Source organism: Panulirus ornatus, chromosome 40 (genome assembly GCF_036320965.1).
Source record: "Panulirus ornatus isolate Po-2019 chromosome 40, ASM3632096v1, whole genome shotgun sequence".
NCBI classification, from domain to species: Eukaryota; Metazoa; Arthropoda; class Malacostraca; order Decapoda; family Palinuridae; genus Panulirus; species Panulirus ornatus.
The window spans coordinates 2,561,790-2,586,349 of NC_092263.1; the positions used below are offsets into that span (position 1 = coordinate 2,561,790).

The window sequence follows — 24,560 nt, forward strand, 5'->3', positions numbered from 1 at the left end:
GAGAGAGCTTGGGAAGTGAGTCAGTTGTTGTTCGCTGATGATACAGCGCTGGTGGCTGATTCATGTGAGAAACTGCAGAAGCTGGTGAGTTTGGTAAAGTGCATGAAAGAAGAAATTTAAGAGTAAATGTGAATAAGAGCAAGGCTATTAGGTACAGTAGGGCTGAGGGTCAAGTCAATTGGGAGATAAGTTTGAATGGAGAAAAACTGGAGGAAGTAAAGTGTTTTAGATATCTGGGAGTGGATCTGGCAGCGGATGGAACCATGGAAGCGGAAGAGAATCATAGGGTGGGGAAGGGGCGAAAATGCTGGGAGCCTTGAAGAATGTTTGGAAGTCAAGAACATTATCTCGCAAAGCAAAAATGGGTATGTTTGAAGGAATAGTGGTTCCAACAATGTTGTATGGTTGCAAGGCGTGGGCTATGGATAGAGTTGTGCGCAGGAGGGTGGATGTGCTGGAAATGAAATGTTTGAGGACAATATGTGGTGTGAGGTGGTTTGATCGAGTAAGTAATGTTCGGGTAAGAGAGATGTGTGGAAATAAAGAGTGTGGTTGAGAGAGCAGAAGAGGGTGTTTTGAAATGGTTTGGTCACATGAAGAGAATGAGTGAGGAAAGATTGACCAAGAGGATATGTGTCATAGGTGGAGGGAACGAAGAGAAGTGGGAGACCAAATTGGAGGTGGAAAGATGGAGTGAAAAAGATTTTGAGTGATCGGCGCCTGAACATGCAGGAGGGTGAAAGGCGTGCAAGGAATAGAGGGAATTGGAACGATGTGGTATACTGGGGTCGACGTGCTGTCAATGAATTGAACCAGGGCATGTGAAGCGCCTGGGGTAAACCATGGAAAGTTCTGTGTGGCCTGGATGTGGAAAGGGAGCTGTGGTTTCGGTACATTATTACATAAGGGAGCTGTGGTTTCGGTACATTATTACATGACAGCTAGAGACTGAGTGTGAACAAATGGGGCCTTTGTTGTCTTCCTAGCGCTACCTCATGCACATGAGGGGGGAGGGGGTTGTTATTTCATGTGTGGCAGAGTGGCGATGGGAATGAATAAAGGCAGACAGTGTGAATTATGTACATGTGTATATATGTATATGTCTGTGTGTGTATACATATGTATACATTGAGATGTATAGGTATGTATATTTGCGGGTGTGGACGTGTATGTATACACATGTGTATGTGAGTGGGTTGGGCCATTTCTTTCGTCTGTTTCCTTGCGCTACCTCACTAACGTGGGAGACAGCGACAAAGCAAAATAAATAAATAAATAAAATAAATATACACACATGTACATATTCATACTTGTTTGTGTTCATCCATTCCCGCAGCCACCCTACCCCACAGGAATCTGCATCACCATCCCCTGCATCAGCGAGGAGGCACCAGAAAAAAGACAAAAAAGGCCACTTTCGTTCACACTAAGTCTGTAGCTGACATGTGTAATATCCACATCCATATCCACATCCAGACCCCACAGACCTTACCATGGTTTACCCCAGACATTTCACATGCCCTGGGATGGCCTTGATTAAGGCCTCAGCTGCCTGTGCTATCTCAGCTAGAAAAAAAAAAAAAAATGAGGTCTGGGTAGTTTGCAAATTTTCAGTCAAGAAAAGATATATTTGTAACTGACCTTTAATTTTCTCGATGATCTCCTTAGGCAAAGCATCCTTAATATTTTGATGTGTTGGTGAAATCTGGGGCAAGTTACTTGACAGCACAGTACCTGGGACTGAAGGCAGACGACCATTTGCCACAGAAGAGACTGATCCTGTAGGTTTTGGTTGCCCATCACTTTTGTCTTTATTCTCTTTTTCAGGGTTCCCACTAACATTCTTGTTAACAGCTTCTGAGGCCTCAAATTGGGCCAAAAGACTATCTAAGTCACCAGCCTCAAGAACTGTGAGAAATACACATATTACTGTATGTCATCTTCAATTCTGATTAAAAAAGTACAAAACATCTAACAAAATTCTACCTAATGTGAATCTATAGTGAGAACAAGATGATTTCCATAAAACTGATTATCTATTTTTATATTCATTTATCATACTTTGTTGCTGTCTCCCATGTTTGTGAGGCAGCACAAGGAAACAGATGAAAGAATGGCCCAACCCACCCACATACACATGTACATACATACATACAAGTCCACACAGCACATACACATACCTATACATCTCAACGTATACATATATATACATACACAGACATATACATACATACACATGTACATAATTCATACTTGCTGCCTTTATTCATTCCCGTTACCACTTCGCCACACATGCAGTGACACCTCGCTCCCCTCGCTCACGCAGGAGGTAACACTAGAAAAAGACAACAAAGGCCCCATTCGTTCACACTCAGTCTCTAGCTGTCATGTATAATGCACTGAAACCACAGCTCCCTTTCCACATCCAGGCCCCACAAAACTTTCCATAGTTTACCCCAGACGCTTCACATGCTCTGGTTCAATCCACTGACAGCACATCAACCACGGTATACCACATTGTTCCAATTCACTCTACTGCCTGCACGCCTTTCACCCTCCTGCATGTTCAGGCCCGGATCGCTCTCCTCGTTCCCTCCACCTCTGACACACTTATCCTCTGTCAAGCTTTCCTCACTCGTTCTCTCCATGTGACCAAACCATTTCAGTACAACCTCTTCTGCTCTCTCAACCACACATCTCTCTTACCCTTTCATTACTTACTCGATCAAACCACCTCACACCACATATTGTTCTCAAACATCTCATTTCCAACACATCTGCCCTCCTCCGCACAACCCTATCTATATCACATGCCTCGCAACCATATAACATTGTTGGAACCACTATTCCTTCAAACATACCCATTTATGTTTCCAAGATAATGTTCTCGCCTTCCACGCATTCTTCAACGCTCCCAGAACTTTCACCCTCTCCCCCACCCAGTAACTCAATTCCGCTTCCATGGTTCCATCCGCTGCCAAATCCACTCCCAGATATCTACAACATTTCACTTCCTCCAGTTTTTCTCCATTCAAACTTAACTCCCAATTGGCTTGTCCCTCAGCCCTAATGAACCTGATAACCTTGCTCTTATTCACATTTACTCTCAGCTTTCTTCTTTCATACACTTTACCAAACTCAGTCAACAGCTTCTGCAGTTTCTCACCCGAATCAGCCACCGGTGCTGTATCATCAGCGAACAACAACTGACCCACTTCTGAAGCCCTCTCATCCACAACAGACTGCATACTTGCCCCTCTCTCAAAAACTCTTGCATTCAACTCCATAAATAAATTAAACAACCATGAAGACATCACGCACCCCTGCCACATACCGACATTCACAGGGAACCAATCACTTTCTTCTCTTCTTACTCGTACACATGCCTCTAGCAACTTGCCTCCCACACCATATACTCTTATTACCTTCCAAAGAGCATCTCTATTAACTCTATCATATACCTTCTCCAGGTCCATAAATGCTACATGCAAATCCATTTGTTTTTCTCCATAAATGCTCCATACAAATCCATTTGTTTTTCTGAGTATTTCTCAAATATATTCTTCAAAGCAAACACCTGATCCACACATCCTCTACCACTTCTGAAACCACACTGCTCTTCCCCAATCTGACGCTCTGTCCATGCCATGACCCCTCTCGATCAATACCTTCCCATATAATGCTCAACAAACTTATACCTCTGTAATTTGAGCACTCACCTTTATCCCCTTTGCCTTAGTACAATGGCACTATGCATGCACTCTGCTCATCCTCAGGCACTTCACTATGAGCCATACATACACTGAATATCCTCACTAACCAGTCAACAACACAGTCACCCACTTTTATAATAAATTCTATTGCAATAACATCCAAACTCGCTGCCTTTCATCTTCCGCAAAGATTCCACTACGTCTCCTCTGTTTACCAAATCATTCTCCCTGACCCTCACACCACCTCGACCAAAACACCCTATATCTGCCACTCTATCATCTAACACATTCAACAAATCTTCAAAATACTCACTCCATCTCCTCACATCACCACTACTTGTTATTACCTCCCCATTAGCCCCCTTAAAAGATGTTCCTATTTGTTCTCTTGTCTTACACACTTTATTTACCTCCTTCCAAAATATCTTTTTATTCTCCCTAAAATTTAATGATACTCTCTCACCCCAACTCTCATTTGCCCTCTTTTTCACCTCTTGCACCTTTCTCTTGACCTCCTGCTTCCTTCTTTTATACATCTTCCAGTCATTTGCACTATTTCCCTGCAAAAATCATCCAAATGCCTCTCTCTTCTGTCACTAATAATCTTACTTCTTCATCGCACCACTCTCTACCCTTTCTAATCTGCCCACCTCCCACACTTTTCATGCCACAAGCATCTTTTGTGCAAGCCATCACTGCTTCCCTAAATACATCCCATTCCTCCCCCACTCCCCTTACTTCCTTTGCTCTCACCTTTTTCCATTCTGCATCCAGTCTTTCCCGGTACTTCCTCACACAAGTCTCCTTCTCAAGCTCACCCCACCATTTTCTCTTCTTTTCTGAAAACCTCTACAAATCTTCACCTTTGCCTCCACAAGATAATGATCAGACATCCCTCCAGTTGCACCTCTCAGCACATTAACATCCAAAAGTCTCTCACGTGCCTCTCAATTAACGAACAATCCAATAACACTCTCTCGCAATCTCTCCCACTTACATATGTATTTATTTATCATTTATTTATTTTGCTTTGTCACTGTCTCCCGCGTTAGCAAGGTAGCGCAAAGAAACAGACGAAAGAAAGGCCCAACCCACCCCCACACACATGTATATACATACACGTCTACACACGCAAATATACATACCTATATATCACAACGTATACATATACATATACACACACAGACATATACATATATACACATGTACATAATTCATACTGTCTGCCTTTATTTATTCCCATCGCCACCTTGCCACACATGAAATAACAACCCCCTCCCCCCTCATGTGTGCGAGGTAGTGCTAGGAAAAGACAACAATGGCCCCATTCGTTCACACTCAGTCTCTAGCTGTATACTTATGTATATCTCTCTTTTTAAACCAGGAATTCCCAATCACCAGTCCTTTTTCAGCACACAAATCTACAAGCTCTTCACCATTTCCATTCACAACACTGAACACCTCATGTACACCAATTATTCCCTCAACTGCCACATTACTCACCTTTGCATTCAAATCACCCATCACAATAATGCAGTCTCATGCATCAAAACTACTAACACACTCACTCAGCTGTTCCCAAAACACTTGCCTCATGATCTTTCTTCTCATGCCCAGGTGCATAGGCATCAATTATCACCCATCTCTTTCCATCCACTTTCAGTTTTACCCATATCAATCTAGAGTTTACTTTCTTACACTCTATCACACACTCCCACAACTCCTGTTTCAGGAGTAGTGCTACACTTCCTTTGCTCTTGTCCTCTCATCAATCCCTGACTTAATCCCAAAACATTCCCAAACTACTGTTCCCCTTTACCCCTGAGCTTCGTTTCACTCAGAAGCCAAAACATCCAGGTACCTTTCCCCAAAAATATTATGTATCTCTCCTTTCTTTCTCATCTTGGTTACATCCACACATATTCAGACACCCCAATCTGAGCCTCCGAGGAGGATGAGCACTCCCCGCATGACTCCTTCTTCTGTTTCCCCTTTTAGAAGGTTAAAATACAAGGAGGGGATAAGCAAAAATTGATAAATAATTGATAAGCATAATCTAAAGGAAAACTTCATCAAATAACTGCATTTTTTAGGCAAATAATCATAAGAAAGCACACATCAATGCCAAGCCAGCACTGTCCGTGGGTATACTGTACACAGAATAATACATGGGACAGCACCTGTCAAGAAATGTACAAAATCATTTGCTGTCCTCATGTTCCTAAATCAGCACCCAAATTTCACTGATAATGGCTGTCAACTCAAAAGCAGTCCCAGTTGGTAGAGAAAGGTTTGGTAGAGAAAGGTTTCTTAATAAAGCTAACTTTTAGCTTATCTACTTATATTTATTATACTTAATTGGTCTCTTGTGTTAGCGAGGTAGTGCAAGGAAACAGATGAGGAATGGCCCAACCCACTCATATACATATGTATATACATAAATGCCCAAACATGCACATATACATACACAGACATATACATATATACAAATGTATATATGTATATAGTATGTTTGAGGAAAGGAACCTGGATGTTTTGGCTCTGAGTGAAACGAAGCTCAAGGGTAAAGGGGAAGAGTGGTTTGGGAATGTCTTGGGAGTAAAGTCAGGGGTTAGTGAGAGGACAAGAGCAAGGGAAGGTGTAGCAGTACTCCTGAAACAGGAGTTGTGGGAGTATGTGATAGAATGTAAGAAAGTAAATTCTCGATTAATATGGGTAAAACTGAAAGTTGATGGAGAGAGATGGGTGATTATTGGTGCATATGCACCTGGGCATGAGAAGAAAGATCATGAGAGGCAAGTGTTTTGGGAGCAGCTGAATGAGTGTGTTAGTGGTTTTGATGCACGAGACCGGGTTATGGTGATGGGTGATTTGAATGCAAAGGTGAGTAATGTGGCAGTTGAGGGAATAATTGGTATACATGGGGTGTTCAGTGTTGTAAATGGAAATGGTGAAGAGCTTGTAGATTTATGTGCTCAAAAAGGACTGGTGATTGGGAATACCTGGTTTAAAAAGTGAGATATACATAAGTATACGTATGTAAGTAGGAGAGATGGCCAGAGAGCGTTATTGGATTAGGTGTTAATTGAAAGGCGCGCGAAAGAGAGACTTTTGGATGTTAATGTGCTGAGAGGTGCAACTGGAGGGATGTCTGATCATTATCTTGTGGAGACTAAGGTGAAGATTTGTATGGGTTTTCAGAAAAGAAGAGTGAGTGTTGGGGTGAAGAGGGTGGTGAGAGTAAGTGAGCTTGGGAAGGAGACTTGTGTGAGGAAGTACCAGGAGAGACTGAGTACAGAATGGAAAAAGGTGAGAACAATGGAAGTAAGGGGAGTGGGGGAGAAATGGGATGTATTTAGGGAATCAGTGATGGATTGCGCAAAAGATGCTTGTGGCATGAGAAAAGTGGGAGGTGGGTTGATTAGAAAGGGTAGTGAGTGGTGGGATGAAGAAGTAAGATTACTAGTGAAAGAGAAGAGAGAGGCATTTGGATGATTTTTGCAGGGAAAAAATGCAATTGAGTGGGAGATGTATAAAAGAAAGAGACAGGAGGTCAAGAGAAAGGTGCAAGAGGTGAAAAAGAGGGCAAATGAGAGTTGGGGTGAAAGAGTATCATTAAATTTTAGGGAGAATAAAAAGATGTTCTGGAAGGAGGTAAATAAAGTGCGTAAGACAAGGGAGCAAATGGGAACTTCAGTGAAAGGCGCAAATGGGGAGGTGATAACAAGTAGTGGTGATGTGAGAAGGAGATGGAGTCAGTATTTTAAAGGTTTGTTGAATGTGTTTGATGATAGAGTGGCAGATATAGGGTGTTTTGGTCGAGGTGGTGTGCAAAGTGAGAGGGTTAGGGAAAATGATTTGGTAAACAGAGAAGAGGTAGTAAAAGCTTTGCGGAAGATGAAAGCCGGCAAGGCAGCAGGTTTGGATGGTATTGCAGTGGAATTTATTAAAAAAGGGGGTGACTGTATTATTGACTGGTTGGTAAGGTTATTTAATGTATGTATGACTCATGGTGAGGTGCCTGAGGATTGGCGGAATGCTTGCATAGTGCCATTGTACAAAGGCAAAGGGGATAAGAGTGAGTGCTCAAATTACAGAGGTATAAGTTTGTTGAGTATTCCTGGTAAATTATATGGGAGGGTATTGATTGAGAGGGTGAAGGCATGTACAGAGCATCAGATTGGGGAAGAGCAGTGTGGTTTCAGAAGTGGTAGAGGATGTGTGGATCAGGTGTTTGCTTTGAAGAATGTATGTGAGAAATACTTAGAAAAGCAAATGGATTTGTATGTAGCATTTATGGATCTGGAGAAGGCATATCATAGAGTTGATAGAGATGCTCTGTGGAAGGTATTAAGAATATATGGTGTGGGAGGCAAGTTGTTAGAAGCAGTGAAAAGTTTTTATCGAGGATGTAAGGCATGTGTACGTGTAGGAAGAGAGGAAAGTGATTGGTTCTCAGTGAATGTAGGTTTGCGGCAGGGGTGTGTGATGTCTCCATGGTTGTTTAATTTGTTTATGGATGGGGTTGTTAGGGAGGTAAATGCAAGAGTTTTGGAAAGAGGGACAAGTATGAAGTCTGTTGGGGATGAGAGAGCTTGGGAAGTGAGTCAGTTGTTGTTCGTTGATGATACAGCGCTGGTGGCTGATTCATGTGAGAAACTGCAGAAGCTGGTGACTGGGTTTGGCAAAGTGTGTGAAAGAAGAAAGTTAAGAGTAAATGTGAATAAGAGCAAGGTTATTAGGTACAGTAGGGTTGAGGGTCAAGTCAATTCGGAGGTAAGTTTGAATGGAGCAAAACTGGAGGAAGTAAAGTGTTTTATATATCTGGGAGTGGATCTGGCAGCGGATGGAACCATGGAAGCGGAAGTGGATCATAGGGTGGGTGAGGGGGCGAAAATCCTGGGGGCCTTGAAGAATGTGTGGAAGTCGAGAACATTATCTTGGAAAGCAAAAATGGGTATGTTTGAAGGAACAGTGGTTCCAACAATGTTGTATGGTTGCGAGGCGTGGGCTATGGATAGAGTTGTGCGCAGGAGGATGGATGTGCTGGAAATGAGATGTTTGAGGACAATGTGTGGTGTGAGGTGGTTTAATCGAGTAAGTAATGTAAGGGTAAGAGAGATGTGTGGAAATAAAAAGAGCGTGGTTGAGAGAGCAGAAGAGGGTGTTTTGAAATGGTTTGGGCACATGGAGAGAATGAGTGAGGAAAGATTGACCAAGAGGATATATGTGTCAGAGGTGGAGGGAACGAGGAGAAGTGGGAGACCAAATTGGAGGTGGAAAGATGGAGTGAAAAAGATTTTGTGTGATCGGGGCCTGAACATGCAGGAGGGTGAAAGGAGGGCAAGGAATAGAGTGAATTGGATCGATGTGGTATACCGGGGTTGACGTGCTGTCAGTGGATTGAATCAGGGCATGTGAAGCGTCTGGGGTAAACCATGGAAAGCTGTGTAGGTATGTATATTTGCGTGTGTGGACGTATGTATATACATGTGTATGGGGGGGTGGGTTGGGCCATTTCTTTCATCTGTTTCCTTGCACTACCTCGCAAACACGGGAGACCGGAAAAAAAAAAAAAAACATTCATACTTGCTGCCTTCATCCATTCATGTCGCAAAAACTTTTCATCCCTACTCATCAGTGAAGTGGCGCCAGGAAAAGACAAAGCACAGCCTTGTTTGTTTATACCCACTCTATAACTGTCAAATATAAAGCACCAAAGCCAGAGCTTCCTGTATATAGTTAAGCCCCACAGACCCTCCTGAAGTTTCCAGTGACTGCCTAATATTCCTTGATTCAGCCTACAGAGGGCATACCGCCTCCTGTATACCACATCACTCCAATTGACATACAAAATACCAATATATAAAAAAGGATCCAGGATAATATCCTAGAAATACACACTTATTAGCTTGACTCTAAATGTAATAAAAGTTTGAAAGTGTGACATATTCCTTGGTTCAGCCTACTCAGGGCATACCGCCGCCTGTACACCACATCACTCCAATTAGCATATAAAATACCAATATATAAAAAAAGGATCCAAGCTAATACCCTAGAAATACACACTGATTAGCTTGACTCCAAATGTAATAAAAGTCTTTGAAAGTGTGACAAGACATGTATTAGATCATCTAGTCGAAAACAACTAAGTAAACACAGGCAATGTGGATTTGTGTTCAGATAAATAAGCAAGCCCAATTATTAGTTCATTACATAGAGGAGAAAAAAAACTTCCCACACATTCCCTGCAAGTCATAAAAGGTAACTAAAGGGCACAGGATCCCTGGAGATAAAGGAGAAAATACTTCCCATGCTTTCCTGATACTACCTCACTAATGCACAAAATGGCAAACAAATATGCAAAGAAATGTGTATTTCCTATCATTCTAGATAGCTAATCAATCTCTCCATATGAGAAAATATAGTCTTTTAATTCTTTAATTTCTGTGCAATCTGTGATGGCATTTCCAGGCCACACTCACATTTTATGGGTTAAACACACACTGATACAAGGCCAGAACTTTGTGCCCAAATCTGAGGACACATCTTTAACCTAATTATCCCCCAAGTGATTCTCTGTAACCACCTGCTAACACATGTTAATATATTTGATGTCTTAAAGTCAGTTTGTTTAATGAAGTGAGAGATATATAGCTAAAGTTGTCAAACAAAAATTGTTGTTATGATGCTTTATGTTCAAAGTCAAACTGTCCAGGATGCATAGTACACATTTCAACTGAAAAGTTTCAAGTTATATCAGTGATGGAAGTCAAACAGTCCACTGGATGATAATGCAAGTGATGCAAGATGTAGAAAAAGTGCAGCATAACGCAAATGGTCCAAATATAAGGGGTAATGTACTAGGTATGTGCAAGTAGGACGAAAGGAAAGTTAGTGGTGCCAGGTGAAGATTGATCTGTGGCTTGGGTGTATGATATCATCATGGATCTTTAATTTAGAAGTGGATGGGGTGGTGTGAGAAATAAATACAAGGATTTTGGAGAGAGGGGGTGAGTCAATAAATGAGGGGTCTGAGAAGTGAGTCAATTGTTGTTTGCTGACGACATAGCACTGACGGTAGATTTGAGTAAGAAACTGCTGAAGCTGATGACTGAGTTCGGGAGAGCATGTGAAAGGAGGAAGTTGAGAGTATATGTGAATAAAAGTAAGGTTAATTATTAGGTTAAGCAGAGCTGAGGGCCTGGTTAGGTGGTATGGGAGTTTGATTGGAGAAAATTTTGAGGAAGTGAGGCGTTCTACACACCTGGGAGTGGACATGACAGTGAATGGATCCATGGGAGAGGAAGTGAGTTATAGGGTGGGTGAGGGGATAAAGGTTTTGGGAGCATTGAGGAATGAGTGGAAAAAAAGGTCCTTATCTGGGAGAATGAAAATGGACATGCTTGAAGGTATAGTAGTCCCAATGTCATTGTATGGATGAAAGACAGGGTAAGGATGGTCGGAGGTGGGCAGATGTGTTGGACATGAAAAGTCTAAGGACAAATATGTATTGTGAGGTGGTCTGGGTGAGTTAGTAATAAGAGGATATGAGAGAGGTGTGGTAACAAAAAAGTGTGGCTGACATAACAGGTGTTTGAAAAGGTTTGGACATATGGATAGAACAAGTGTTAAGAAGTTGACAAAGAGAATATTTGTGTCAAAAATGGAGAAGACAAGAAGGGGGAGACTAAACTGGGGATGGAAGAAGGGAGTGAAAAAGATTTTAAGAGCTTGGGGCTGAACATGTAGTGCAGTGAAAGTTGTGCCCAGTATACATAGAACTGGACTAATGTGTTGTACGTCTGGCACTGTGCTGTCACTGGACTGTATCTGGGCATCTGAAGCAGCTAGTGGACATCCTGGAAAGATCTGTGAAGCTTGGTTGTGATTGTCATTTTGGTGCATTACACATGACATCTACAGAATGAATGTAAGCAAATAAGGCCTTGTCTTTGTCTGTTCTTGGTGGTACTTTGATAAAACAGGAAATGACAAACCAGTATCAGAGAAAAAAAAATTGTAAAAGGCATGATAAATGAAAAATCTAACAATATACCCAAATATCCTTTTATTAACTGAAGAATATATCAAAAAAGTAAGAATTCCAAATCTGTAGCTACTGCAAAAACTTATGAAAGGTGAGAGAATTTAAGTATATAGGAGCTGTCTTGGGAAAGTCTAGTGATATGGAAGGAGAGATATGGGAGATAGTAGTACAAGGTAGAGGTGTAAATATGGAAGTGAAGAGGGGAATAATGGACAGCATAGTCCTCCCAACCCTAACCTATGCACCTGAAACATGGAAATGGAATGAGGCACAGAGGTCAAGAATCCAGGCTGTGGAAATTATCTACTTGAGAAGAACAAGTGGTGTGACTAGATGGAAAGAAGAAAGAAATGAGTGGATGAAATGTAATACTCTGAGATGGTCTGGGTGTGTGGAAAGAATGCAAGACTGGGAGTTTAAAAGGAGAGTGTATGATAGTACAATTAAAGGGCTTTAAGAGAAAGGAAGAACTTATGTGACATGGGCAAATACGGTGCAAGAATACTGGAGGGAGTGAAATGGTGGAAGAATGCATGGACAGGTGTATGCAAGGGAGACATATAAGGACAGGGATGAAGGAATACTGGGAAATAGTGAAAGAATGCATGGAATGGTGTATGAGAGGCAGGATATTATAGTATATTGATTCTTTAGACGATAGGAGAAAATTATCGAAGATTTCATGAGTGGGACATAAACTCCTGAAACATGACAGCACACTTTCGATACTATGACAAAGATTAATCTGCTTCTTAAAACATGAAATCAACGACAGATAAAGCCATCCCTTATCATTTAACAGATAATGAAGGTGACTCATTAAAGTGTGATAAGTTTTATAACACTAGGATGCTTAAACAACTAACAATGTGTATAGCTCCTATCAACAAAAAACGTATCCTACACATGCAGTTGGAGATTTCATATGCTAATTCTTCTACATCGCTCAAGCATAAAAATAATTGTGACGTAATACATTAAAATTACATCAAGATCATATATAAATAACAAGGGAATGAAGTTATATAACAATATCCACCAATTTCATTAAATTAACCCAAAATATACTAAAAACCAATAGATATTCACAATACAGAAAGGTTATGACACATACCTGGAGTTTTTTCCAACACTGTCTCAATATCAACCTCTTCATCAAGGATTTTCTCATCAAAATTTAGCTTTACTGAGCTTGACAGAGACTGTGGAGCAACTTGCAGCTGAGGAAGAGGAACTAAGGAACCTGATTCATTCACCATTGCAAGGATAATAGAGCCAGCTGGTAGTTTAACGTCCTTATGATCAACACATGAGGTGTTGTTAACTTGCTGAGCCTGCAATGACTTCACAAAGTAAGTTCTGGGGTTATGGAAATCAAAGACAAATGTAAATTCTGACATTATGGAAATCAAAGGTCATGTCAAATTACATTCACTATATTCAAATGCACATAACCTGAAAGTACTATTGTCTACATTCAAAGTCAAATAATGCATGCTAATTGTGCTCTCATGCTAAGGCTATACACTTGAAAATACTACTGTCTAAAATTAAATTAAAGTTGCATGCTATTATTGCTTTCATCCTAATACAATCAATTTGTGGAAAACCACTATAACTGGACATATAGAAATCACCTTAACAGAAGCTAGTTACCCTATAAACAGCCCTTAGTCCACTCCCACACACCTTAGTAACTTCTCTTACATGCAATCCTAATTTCCAATAACAAGGTACTCATGCACAAAAGTTCTTTTTACATATACATTATATAGACTAAGCATATTGCAGTGGGTCACAGTAATGCGCATGATCTAGTATTTGCTGAAAATCTCAAGGAAAAATGAAACACAATGACTCCAAGTGCACTTTTGAGTTATCACATCATCAGGGGAGATACAAGAATGTGATAGAAGACTTAGAACAGACAGTATATTCCCTGCACGCCTCTCACCTCTCTGCATGTTTAGGCCCCGATCGCTCAAAATCTTTTTCACTCCATCCTTCCTCCACTTTGGTCTCCCACTTCACCTTGTTCCCTCCACCTCTGATACATATACCCTCTCTGTCAATCTTTCTGCACTCATTCTCTCAATATGACCAAACCATTTCAACACATCCTCTTCTGCTCTCTCAACCACATTCTTTTTATTTCCACAAATCTCTCTTACCTGTCATTACTCAATCAAACCACCTCACACCACATATTGTCCTCAAACATTTCATTTCCAACACATCCACCCTCCTCAGTGCAACCCTATCTACAGCCCATGCCTCACAACCATACAACACTGTTGAAACTACAATTCCTTCAAACATACCCATTTCTGCTCTCCAAGATAACGTCCTCTCCTTCCACACAATCTTCATCGCTCCCAGAAATTTCACCCCCTCCCCCATCCTATGACTCACTTCCGTTTCCATGGTTCTATTTGCTGCTAAGTCCATTCCCAGATATCTAAAACACTTCATTTCCTCTAATTTTTCTCCATTCAAACTTATATCCCTGTTACCTTGTCCCTTAACCCTACTGAACATAATAACCTTGCTCTTATTAACATTCACTCTCAACTTTCTCCTTTCACACACTTTTCCAAACTCACACACCAACTTCTGCAGTTTCTCACTCAAATCAGCCACTAGAGCTGTATCAGCAGTGAACAACAACTGACTCACTTCTCAGTCCCTCTCATCCCCAACAGACTGCATACTCGTCCCCCTCTCCAAAACTCTTGCATTTGCCTCCCTAACCACCTCATCCATAAACTAATTAAACAACCATGGGGACATTCACATACCCCTGCCGCAGACCAACCTTCACTGAGAACCAATCACTCTCCTCTCTTCCTAATCATAAACATGGTAAAAATTCTCACTGCTTCTAGCAGCTTACCTCCCATACCATATACTCTTAAGACCTTCCACATAGCATCGCTATCAACCATATCATTTGCCTTCTCCAGATCCATAAATGCTACTTGCAAATCCATCTGTTTTTCTGGGTATTTCTCACACACATTCTTCAAAGGAAACATATTTGCCATTTCCTGTGTTAGTGAGGTAGCATCAAGAACAGAGGACTGAGCCTTGGAGGGAAAAATCCTCATTTGGCCCCTTTCTCTGTTCCTTCTTTTACAAAAGTAAAAACTGGAGAGGATTTCCAACACCCGGCTCCCACCTAAAGCTTTAGTCATCTTCCACAACACGAATGAAATATGTGGGAAATACAGCAAACCCTCAATTCAACAGACTAATAGGGGGGAAGGGGTGTCCCTTAATGCTAAAAGTCCATTAAATCTAATGTAACCTATTTCTGTTCCACTTCTAAGTTCACACTCTTTTAACTCCTCTACCTCTATAGGGTCTAGCATGTGTGGTATGATAGTTGGGCAGCAGACACCCAGCAGTGTGGGAACGCCCACCAAGCAGTTGGAGGAAGGACACAGACCAAGACTGAGGTAATGCCACCTCTCTCCCATGAAAGGACACTTCTTTATCATATCTTTATGATAAAGTGAGGATGGACCACCTGCTTTCAAAGCACCTCTTACTGGAGTCTGCTCATACTTGTTCACTCCAACTTTCGTTTGCCCTCTTTTTCACCCTCTGAATCTTCCTCAAGACCTACAGCCACTTTCATTTGTACATCTCACAATCACTTGCATTCCTCTGCAAATAACTACCCCATGCCCCATATCATACTCTCAACTGCTACATTACCCACTCTCACATTCAAATTACTCATCATTGGTGGTCAATCCCTTGAATCAAAACCACTGGAACACTTAAATCAGTCCCTCTCATTTCCAGGTACATAAGCACTAATAATCCCCCTACTCGTGTAATTCACTTTTATTTTTGCCCACAAAAGTCTGTGGTTCACTCCCTTTCATGAACTCCCTCAACCCCTTCAGCAGTAGTGCTACCCCTTCCTTAACTCTTGCCCCTCACACTAACCCCTAACTTTTCACATTAAAATATTCCCAAACCATTCTTCCCCCTTTAGCATTGCTTCACTCACAGATTAATCTTCCAAGTTCTTCTCATACATACTACCTATCCCTTCTTCCCATCTAGGTTACATCTACAAACATTCAGACACCTCCGCCTAAGCCTTCAAGGAGGATGAGAATTCATCACTTGGTTCCTTCTGTTCCAGCTTTAAGAAATCAACTATACAAGGAGGGGAGGGTTTCCAGCCACCCATATTCAGCCACTTTGGTCACTCTTATGACAAGTAAGGAATACAGGGCATGGATTCTTTCTCCCTTATACATGCATTCCACCAATTTTCATGCACCTCACCTTGAGCCATTCATTCGTTAAAAATCCATGTCGGCCAATCAACGATACTGCCACCTCCTCTCATGAAAAAATCAACTACAATCTAATCCACTCCAACCATCTTGCCAAACTTAATCTAACATCCCATACAAAGACCACAAAGACTTTACTCACACTGTTTTGACTTGACAAAACATTAAGCAAACACCCATTAATGCAATCTTAAACTCCACTCAACTACATACCACCATAATACTAAACTCACCTTCTTATCAATTACTTGAGGCTTTCTTCCAATGAGTTCCAACACAGATCTGGAGCTCTCCAATCCTGCTTGGGGGAATGCAATGTAAGGGTCAATCATTCATACACTTCTCTGGCAGAAAGATAAAACCTACACTTTATAATCCCATGACTGACTCAACAACATAATGCTTTCCTGACAAAAAAAGAAAATCACAAACAATCTTCACTCCTGCCCGAAATTCAATCAAATCGACCAGTTTCTTAAAATCAGTTCCAAAGCTTTATAAAACTCTATAAACTTCATAAACATGGCCCTTATTGGTCTAGAAATGACACCTTAAATTACACTGTTCAGAAATCTAAACCAACTGACCTGCTTCTGGCTTCTCTTCCACATGGCACTCCACCTGCTTCTCCCCTGTATGCAACTCTGGATTTGCTTCAACAACTTCTACGTAATCCTCTCCCTTTAAAAAGGTTTTGAGAACATCCTTCGTATCTTCCAACATCACAGAGTCTTCCAACTCCCCAGCAATCTCTGTCAGGATGTCTTCTTCTTTCACCTGATTTTCAAAGGCTTCCACTCCTACTTTACCTGAAGACTAAAAGATTTCATAAAACTAAAAGATTCCATAAAAATTCAGCACTGGGCAAAGCATTTCACATGAATCAATCAAGCATAAGCCATTACCTTTTGTAACATTTACATGAAATTCAAATATTAACTAAAGACTTATATGAACATTGAAACTCCTGTGAGTATTCAAAATAAAACTGAAAATTTCTGACATAAAATTCCAAAAATTTAAGCTATAATCCATGGACCAGTACACCAACTACACTTGCATGTATACACAGCACAAAAACTTAAATTGGATAAACTAAAACATGACTTTCATCAGATATGTAATAAAACAATTCAGAAAATATGGCTGGGATCTGATCCCAATTTATGTGTTACATATGCCAACTTCTGGCAAGACTATACATATACAGACTGATGACATTCTAAAAAACCAAATGCATACCATATCCATATAATTTCAAATCCTTGTATATATGGAAAAAATCCTTTACACATTTCACTGCAGACAACCCACACAAATATTTTATCAAATGAACTTTACACAAATCTGAACTCCTTAAATCTACAACATAGGTGACAAATATGAATATGTTGAAGACCCTAACCAGCCAAACATCCATGCACACTTTGTATCAGCCAGCCCATGTTGTTGGATAACATCACCTGCAATACCTCTAAGCTAATCTAAGTTCTTTCTTATCCAAATGAATATTACATTTTCTATTTCAGGAATAAATGTTTAATTCAATGCCACCCTCAAAATACTAGAGATATGTTTTCCATTTTTCTTCTGATGTGCTCCATACTGGGCACAAAGAGGCTACCAACATGTATGGTATATCACTGTGAGAGGGTTAAGCATAAAAAAAATAGTGCTGAAGAAGCTAAGAAGAAAGATAGGGAAAGCAACCCAGAATCAACTATACTGGTGGAACATGAATTGCTGTTACCAATGTATGGTCATATAAAAATAAAGAAATAGGATATAAGCTGTGCATCTGAAAAATATGGTAAAGATTCAAGTAAATCTAATGATAACGAAAATCTTCAGCAATGGATGGCCATCAGTAAGAAAAATGCTTAAAGCATTTCTTTTTATATATCTTGTAATGCACTGTAATCTTAAACTTCCTCCCTCATTAAATACTGTTGTGAGGTTCTCCAAAACATTGGCTGATATCAGGGAAAAAAAAAAATTCTGTCCAGAAGAATTTGAAGTACGAGTTTCCCTTCTAAAACAAGCTTCATCTCTGATGCATGATACTATTAAAGTATATGTCAATCTGTGACTCAAAGGTATTAACAATCTTTAACTTCACATCTTGTGATAATATACTTCAATGTTCTCAAGTTCTATAGCAGGGATGCTGGCAATGGGAATGGCAGTAGATGTATTGGTGGTCGAGGAGATGTCACCCTTTCACCAAAGCTGGGGCTTATACTTCTGGGTAATATCTTTCTGTTCACTGAGACTATTACACATCCACCATGGTATTTCCTTTCTGCGCACTGCAGCTTGTGCATATATACAGAGCTATCAAAGCTTGTAGTGGCATCCTACACACTGTTTCCAGACATTACAGCCTAAATACTTTCCAAGCACTAGCCAGTGTATGTGGATATGCATAATAAATTCTTAAAATTCTGTCACTCTTGCAAGAAAAGTCAATATTAGTGATGAAAACCCTTAACATTTTTTCTTGTTTCATGTTAGCTGAGACAACACAGGCAGCTGAGGCCCCAAACAAGGCTATCCCATAAATGCCATATAGACAGTGTTGTAGGGAGGAGGGTGGATGTGCTGGAAATGAAATGTTTGAGGATGATATGTTGTGTGAGGTGGTTTGATCGAGTACGTAATGAAAGGGTAAGAGATGTGTGAAAATAAAAAGGGTGTGAAGTGATTTGGACACAAAGAGAATGAGAATGGTTTGGTCACATGGAGAGAATGAGTGAGGAAAGATTGACCAAGAGGATACATGTTTCAGAAGTGGAGGGAACGAGAAGTGGGAGACCAAATTGGAGGTGGAAAGATGGAGTGAAAAATATTTTGAGTGATCGGGGCCTGAACATACAGGAGGGTGAAAGGCGTGCAGGGAATAGAGTGAATTGGAACAATGTGGTATACCGGGGTCGATGTGCTGTCAATGGATTGAACCAGGGAATGTGAAGCGTCTAGGGTAAACCATGGAAAGTTCTGTGGGGCCTGGATGTGGAAAGGGAGCTGTGGTTTTGGTGCATTATTACATGACAGCTAGAGACTGAATGTGAACGAATGTGGCCTTTGTTGTCTTTTCTTAGCGCTACCTCGCGCACATGAGGGGGGGAGGGGGCTGTTATTTCATGTGTGGCGGGGTGGCGATGGGAATGAATAAAGGCAGACTGTATGAATTATGTACATGTGTATATATGTATATGGCTGTGTGTGTGTATATATATGTGTAAATATATATATATATATATATATATATATATATATATATATATATATATATATATATACATATATATATATTCCCTGGGGATAGGGGAGAAAGAATACTTCCCACGTAGTCCCTGCGTGTCGTAGAAGGCGACTAAAAGGGAAGGGAGCGGGGGGCTGGAAATCCTCCCCTCTCGTTTTTTTTTTTTAATTTTCCAAAAGAAGGAACAGAGAAGAGGGCCAGGTGAGGATATTCCCTCAAAGGCCCAGTCCTCTGTTCTTAACGCTACCTCGCTATCGCGGGAAATGGCGAATAGTATGAAAAAAAAAAAAAATATATATATATATATATATATATATATATATATATATATATATATATATATATATTTATCTTTCTTTCTTTCTTTTAAACTATTCGCCATTTCCCGCGTTAGCGAGGTAGCATTAAGAACAGAGGACTGGGCCTTTGAGGGAATACCCTCACCTGGCCCAATTCTCTGTTCCTTCTTTTGGAAAATTAAAAAAAAAAAACGAGAGGGGAGGATTTCCAGCCCCCCGCTCCCTCCCCTTTTAGTCGCCTTCTACGACACGCAGGGAACACGTGGGAAGTATTCTTAATCCCCTATCCCCAGGGATAATATATATATATATATATATATATATATATATATATATATATATATATATATATATATTTTCCCTGGGGATATGGGAGAAAGAATACTTCCCACGTATTCCCTGCGTGTCGTAGAAGGCGACTAAAAGGGAAGGGAGCGGGGGGCTGGAAATCCTCCCCTCTCTTTTATTTTTTTTTTTTTTTCCAAAGGAAGGAACAGAGAAGGGGGCTGGATGAGGATGTTTCCTCAGAGGCCCAGTCCTCTGTTCTTAACGCTACCTCGCTGACGCGGGAAATGGCGAATAGTATGAAAGAAAGAAAGAAAGATATATATATATACATATATATATATATATATATATATATATATATATATATATATATATATATATATATAAAAGTTGAGATGTATAGGTATGTATATGTGCATGTGTGGACGTGTATGAATATACATGTGTATGTGGGTGGGTTGAGCGATTCTTTCATATGTTTCCTTGCGCTACCTTGCTAACACGGGAGACAGCAACAAAGCAAAATAAAATAATAATAAATAGATATATATGTCTCCCACATTAGCGAGATTTTTTTTTCTTTTTTTTTTTTGCTTTGTCGCTAGTCTCCCGCGTTTGCGAGGTAGCGCAAGGAAACAGACGAAAGAAATGGCCCAACACACCCCCATACTCATGTATATACATACGTCCACACACGCAAATATACATACCTACACGGCTTTCCATGGTTTACCCCAGACGCTTCACATGCCCCGATTCAATCCACTGAGAGCACGTCAACCCTGGTATACCACATCGCTCCAATTCACTCTATTCCTTGCCCTCCTTTCACCCTCCTGCATGTTCAGGCCCCGATCACACAAAATCTTTTTCACTCCATCTTTCCACCTCCAATTTGGTCTCCCTCTTCTCCTCGTTCCCTCCACCTCCGACACATATATCCTCTTGGTCAATCTTTCCTCACTCATTCTCTCCATGTGCCCAAACCATTTCAAAACACCCTCTTCTGCTCTCTCAACCACGCTCTTTTTATTTCCACACATCTCTCTTACCCTTACGTTACTTACTCGATCAAACCACCTCACACCACACATTGTCCTCAAACATCTCATTTCCAGCACATCCATCCTCCTGCGCACAACTCTATCCATAGCCCACGCCTCGCAACCATACAACATTGTTGGAACCACTATTCCTTCAAACATACCCATTTTTGCTTTCCGAGATAATGCTCTCGACTTCCAAACATTCTTCAAGGCCCCCAGAATTTTCGCCCCCTCCCCCACCCTATGATCCACTTCCGCTTCCATGGTTCCATCCGCTGCCAGATCCACTCCCAGATATCTAAAACACTCCACTTCCTCCAGTTTTTCTCCATTCAAACTCACCTCCCAATTGACTTGACCCTCAACCCTACTGTACCTAATAACCTTGCTCTTATTCACATTTACTCTTAACTTTCTTCTTTCACACACTTTACCAAACTCAGTCACCAGCTTCTGCAGTTTCTCACATGAATCAGCCACCAGCGCTGTATCATCTGCGAACAACAACTGACTCACTTCCCAAGCTCTCTCATCCCCAACAGACTTCATACTTGCCCCTCTTTCCAAAACTCTTGCATTCACCTCCCTAACAACCCCATCCATAAACAAATTAAACAACCATGGAGACATCACACACCCCTGCCGCAAACCTACATTCACTGAGAACCAATCACTTTCCTCTCTTCCTACACGTACACATGCCTTACATCCTCGATAAAAACTTTTCACTGCTTCTAACAACTTGCCTCCCACACCATATATTCTTAATACCTTCCACAGAGCATCTCTATCAATTCTATCATATGCCTTCTCCAGATCCATAAATGCTACATACAAATCCATTTGCTTTTCTAAGTATTTCTCACATACATTCTTCAAAGCAAACACCTGATCCACACATCCTCTACCACTTCTGAAACCGCACTGCTCTTCCCCAATCTGATGCTCTGTACATGCCTTCACCCTCTCAATCAATACCCTCCCATATAATTTACCAGGAATACTCAACAAACTTATACCTCTGTAATTTGAGCACTCACTCTTATCCCCTTTGCCTTTGTACAATGGCACTATGCACGCATTCCGCCAATCCTCAGGCACCTCACCATGAGTCATACATACATTAAATAACCTTACCAACCAGTCAACAATACAGTCACCCCCCTTTTTAATAAATTCCACTGCAATACCATCCAAACCTGCTGCCTTGCCGGCTTTCATCTTCCGCAAAGCTTTTACTACCTCTTCTCTGTTTACCAAATCATTTTCCCTAACCCTCTCACTTTGCACACCATCTCGACCAAAACACCCTATATCTGCCACTCTGTCATCAGACACATTCAACAAACCTTCAAAATACTCATTCCATCTCCTTCTCACATCACCGCTACTTGTTATCACCTCCCCATTTACGCCCTTCACTGAAGTTCCCATTTGCTCCCTTGTCTTACGCACCCTATTTACCTCCTTCCAGAACATCTTTTTATTCTCCCTAAAATTTACTGATAGTCTCTCACCCCAACTCTCATTTGCCCTTTTTTTCACCTCTTGCACCTTTCTCTTGACCTCCTGTCTCTTTCTTTTATACTTCTCCCACTCAATTGCATTTTTTCCCTGCAAAAATCGTCCAAATGCCTCTCTCTTCTCTTTCACTAATACTCTTACTATGATAGAGTTGATAGAGAAGCTCTGTGGAAGGTATTAAGAATATATGGTGTGGGAGGCAAGTTGTTAGAAGCAGTGAAAAGTTTTTATCGAGGATGTAAGGCATGTGTACGTGTAGGAAGAGAGGAAAGTGATTGGTTCTCAGTGAATGTAGGTTTGCGGCAGGGGTGTGTGATGTCTCCATGGTTGTTTAATTTGTTTATGGATGGGGTTGTTAGGGAGGTAAATGCAAGAGTCCTGGAAAGAGGGGCAAGTATGAAGTCTGTTGGGGATGAGAGAGCTTGGGAAGTGAGTCAGTTGTTGTTCGCTGATGATACAGCGCTGGTGGCTGATTCATGTGAGAAACTGCAGAAGCTGGTGACTGAGTTTGGTAAAGTGTGTGGAAGAAGAAAGTTAAGAGTAAATGTGAATAAGAGCAAGGTTATTAGGTACAGTAGGGGTGAGGGTCAAGTCAATTGGGAGGTGAGTTTGAATGGAGAAAAACTGGAGGAAGTGAAGTGTTTTAGATATCTGGGAGTGGATCTGTCAGCGGATGGAACCATGGAAGCGGAAGTGGATCATAGGGTGGGGGAGGGGGCGAAAATTTGGGGAGCCTTGAAAAATGTGTGGAAGTCGAGAACATTATCTCGGAAAGCAAAAATGGGTATGTTTGAAGGAATAGTGGTTCCAACAATGTTGTATGGTTGCGAGGCGTGGGCTATGGATAGAGATGTGCGCAGGAGGATGGATGTGCTGGAAATGAGATGTTTGAGGACAATGTGTGGTGTGAGGTGGTTTGAGCGAGTGAGTAACGTAAGGGTAAGAGAGATGTGTGGAAATAAAAAGAGCGTGGTTGAGAGAGCAGAAGAGGGTGTTTTGAAATGGTTTGGGCACATGGAGAGAATGAGTGAGGAAAGACTGACCAAGAGGATATATGTGTCGGAGGTGGAGGGAACGAGGAGAAGAGGGAGACCAAATTGGAGGTGGAAAGATGGAGTGAAAAAGATTTTGTGTGATCGGGGCCTGAACATGCAGGAGGGTGAAAGGAGGGCAAGGAATAGAGTGAATTGGAGCGATGTGGTATACAGGGGTTGACGTGCTGTCAGTGGATTGAATCAAGGCATGTGAAGCGTCTGGGGTAAACCATGGAAAGCTGTGTAGGTATGTATATTTGCGTGTGTGGACGTATGTACATGTGTATGGGGGGGGGTTGGGCCATTTCTTTCGTCTGTTTCCTTGCGCTACCTCGCAAACGCGGGAGACAGCGACAAAGTATAAAAAAAAAAAAAAAAAAAAAAAATATATATATATATGTATATATATATATATATATATATTATATATATATATATATGAGTGGTTGGGATTCTTGGGATAAGTCTTCTTGGCGCTAGCACTTCTGAAACAGAGTGGAGAAGTAAGATAAGAAAATAAAATAATAAATAAATATAGATGGTATATGGGGCTCCCGCATATAGACGAGAGTTTTTTTTGCTTTTTTTTTTTTGCTTTTGTCGGTGATTGTTTGCGAGGTAGCGCAAGGAAACAGACGAAAGAAATGCCCAACACACCCCCATACTCATGTATATACATACGTCCACACACGCAAATATACATACCTACACGGCTTTCCATGGTTTACCCCAGACGCTTCACATGCCCCGATTCAATCCACTGAGAGCACGTCAACCCTGGTATACCACATCGCTCCAATTCACTCTATTCCTTGCCCTCCTTTCACCCTCCTGCATGTTCAGGCCCCGATCACACAAAATCTTTTTCACATCCATCTTTCCACCTCCAATTTGGTCTCCCTCTTCTCCTCGTTCCCTCCACCTCCGACACATATATCCTCTTGGTCAATCTTTCCTCACTCATTCTCTCCATGTGCCCAAACCATTTCAAAACACCCTCTTCTGCTCTCTCAACCACGCTCTTT

General features: G+C 41.1%; 1 protein-coding gene across 3 annotated transcripts in view; it reads right to left on the reverse strand.

Moving 5' to 3' along the window:
- Nucleotides 1-24,560, reverse strand: part of srl (PGC-1 family member spargel) — a 115,975-nt gene that overhangs the window by 69,896 nt on the left and 21,519 nt on the right. For all 3 annotated transcript variants that reach the window (XR_011715494.1, XR_011715493.1, XM_071685340.1), the window contains 4 exons: nt 16,667-16,895; nt 16,313-16,377; nt 12,878-13,097; nt 1,642-1,908 (listed from right to left, as the gene is read on the reverse strand). Coding sequence is in view for 1 of the 3 variants with exons in the window: in XM_071685340.1 (XP_071541441.1) it covers nt 1,642-1,908; nt 12,878-13,097; nt 16,313-16,377; nt 16,667-16,895 (781 nt within the window). In the remaining 2 variants the exon portion in view is untranslated. The remainder of the gene's footprint in view (nt 1-1,641; nt 1,909-12,877; nt 13,098-16,312; nt 16,378-16,666; nt 16,896-24,560) is intronic.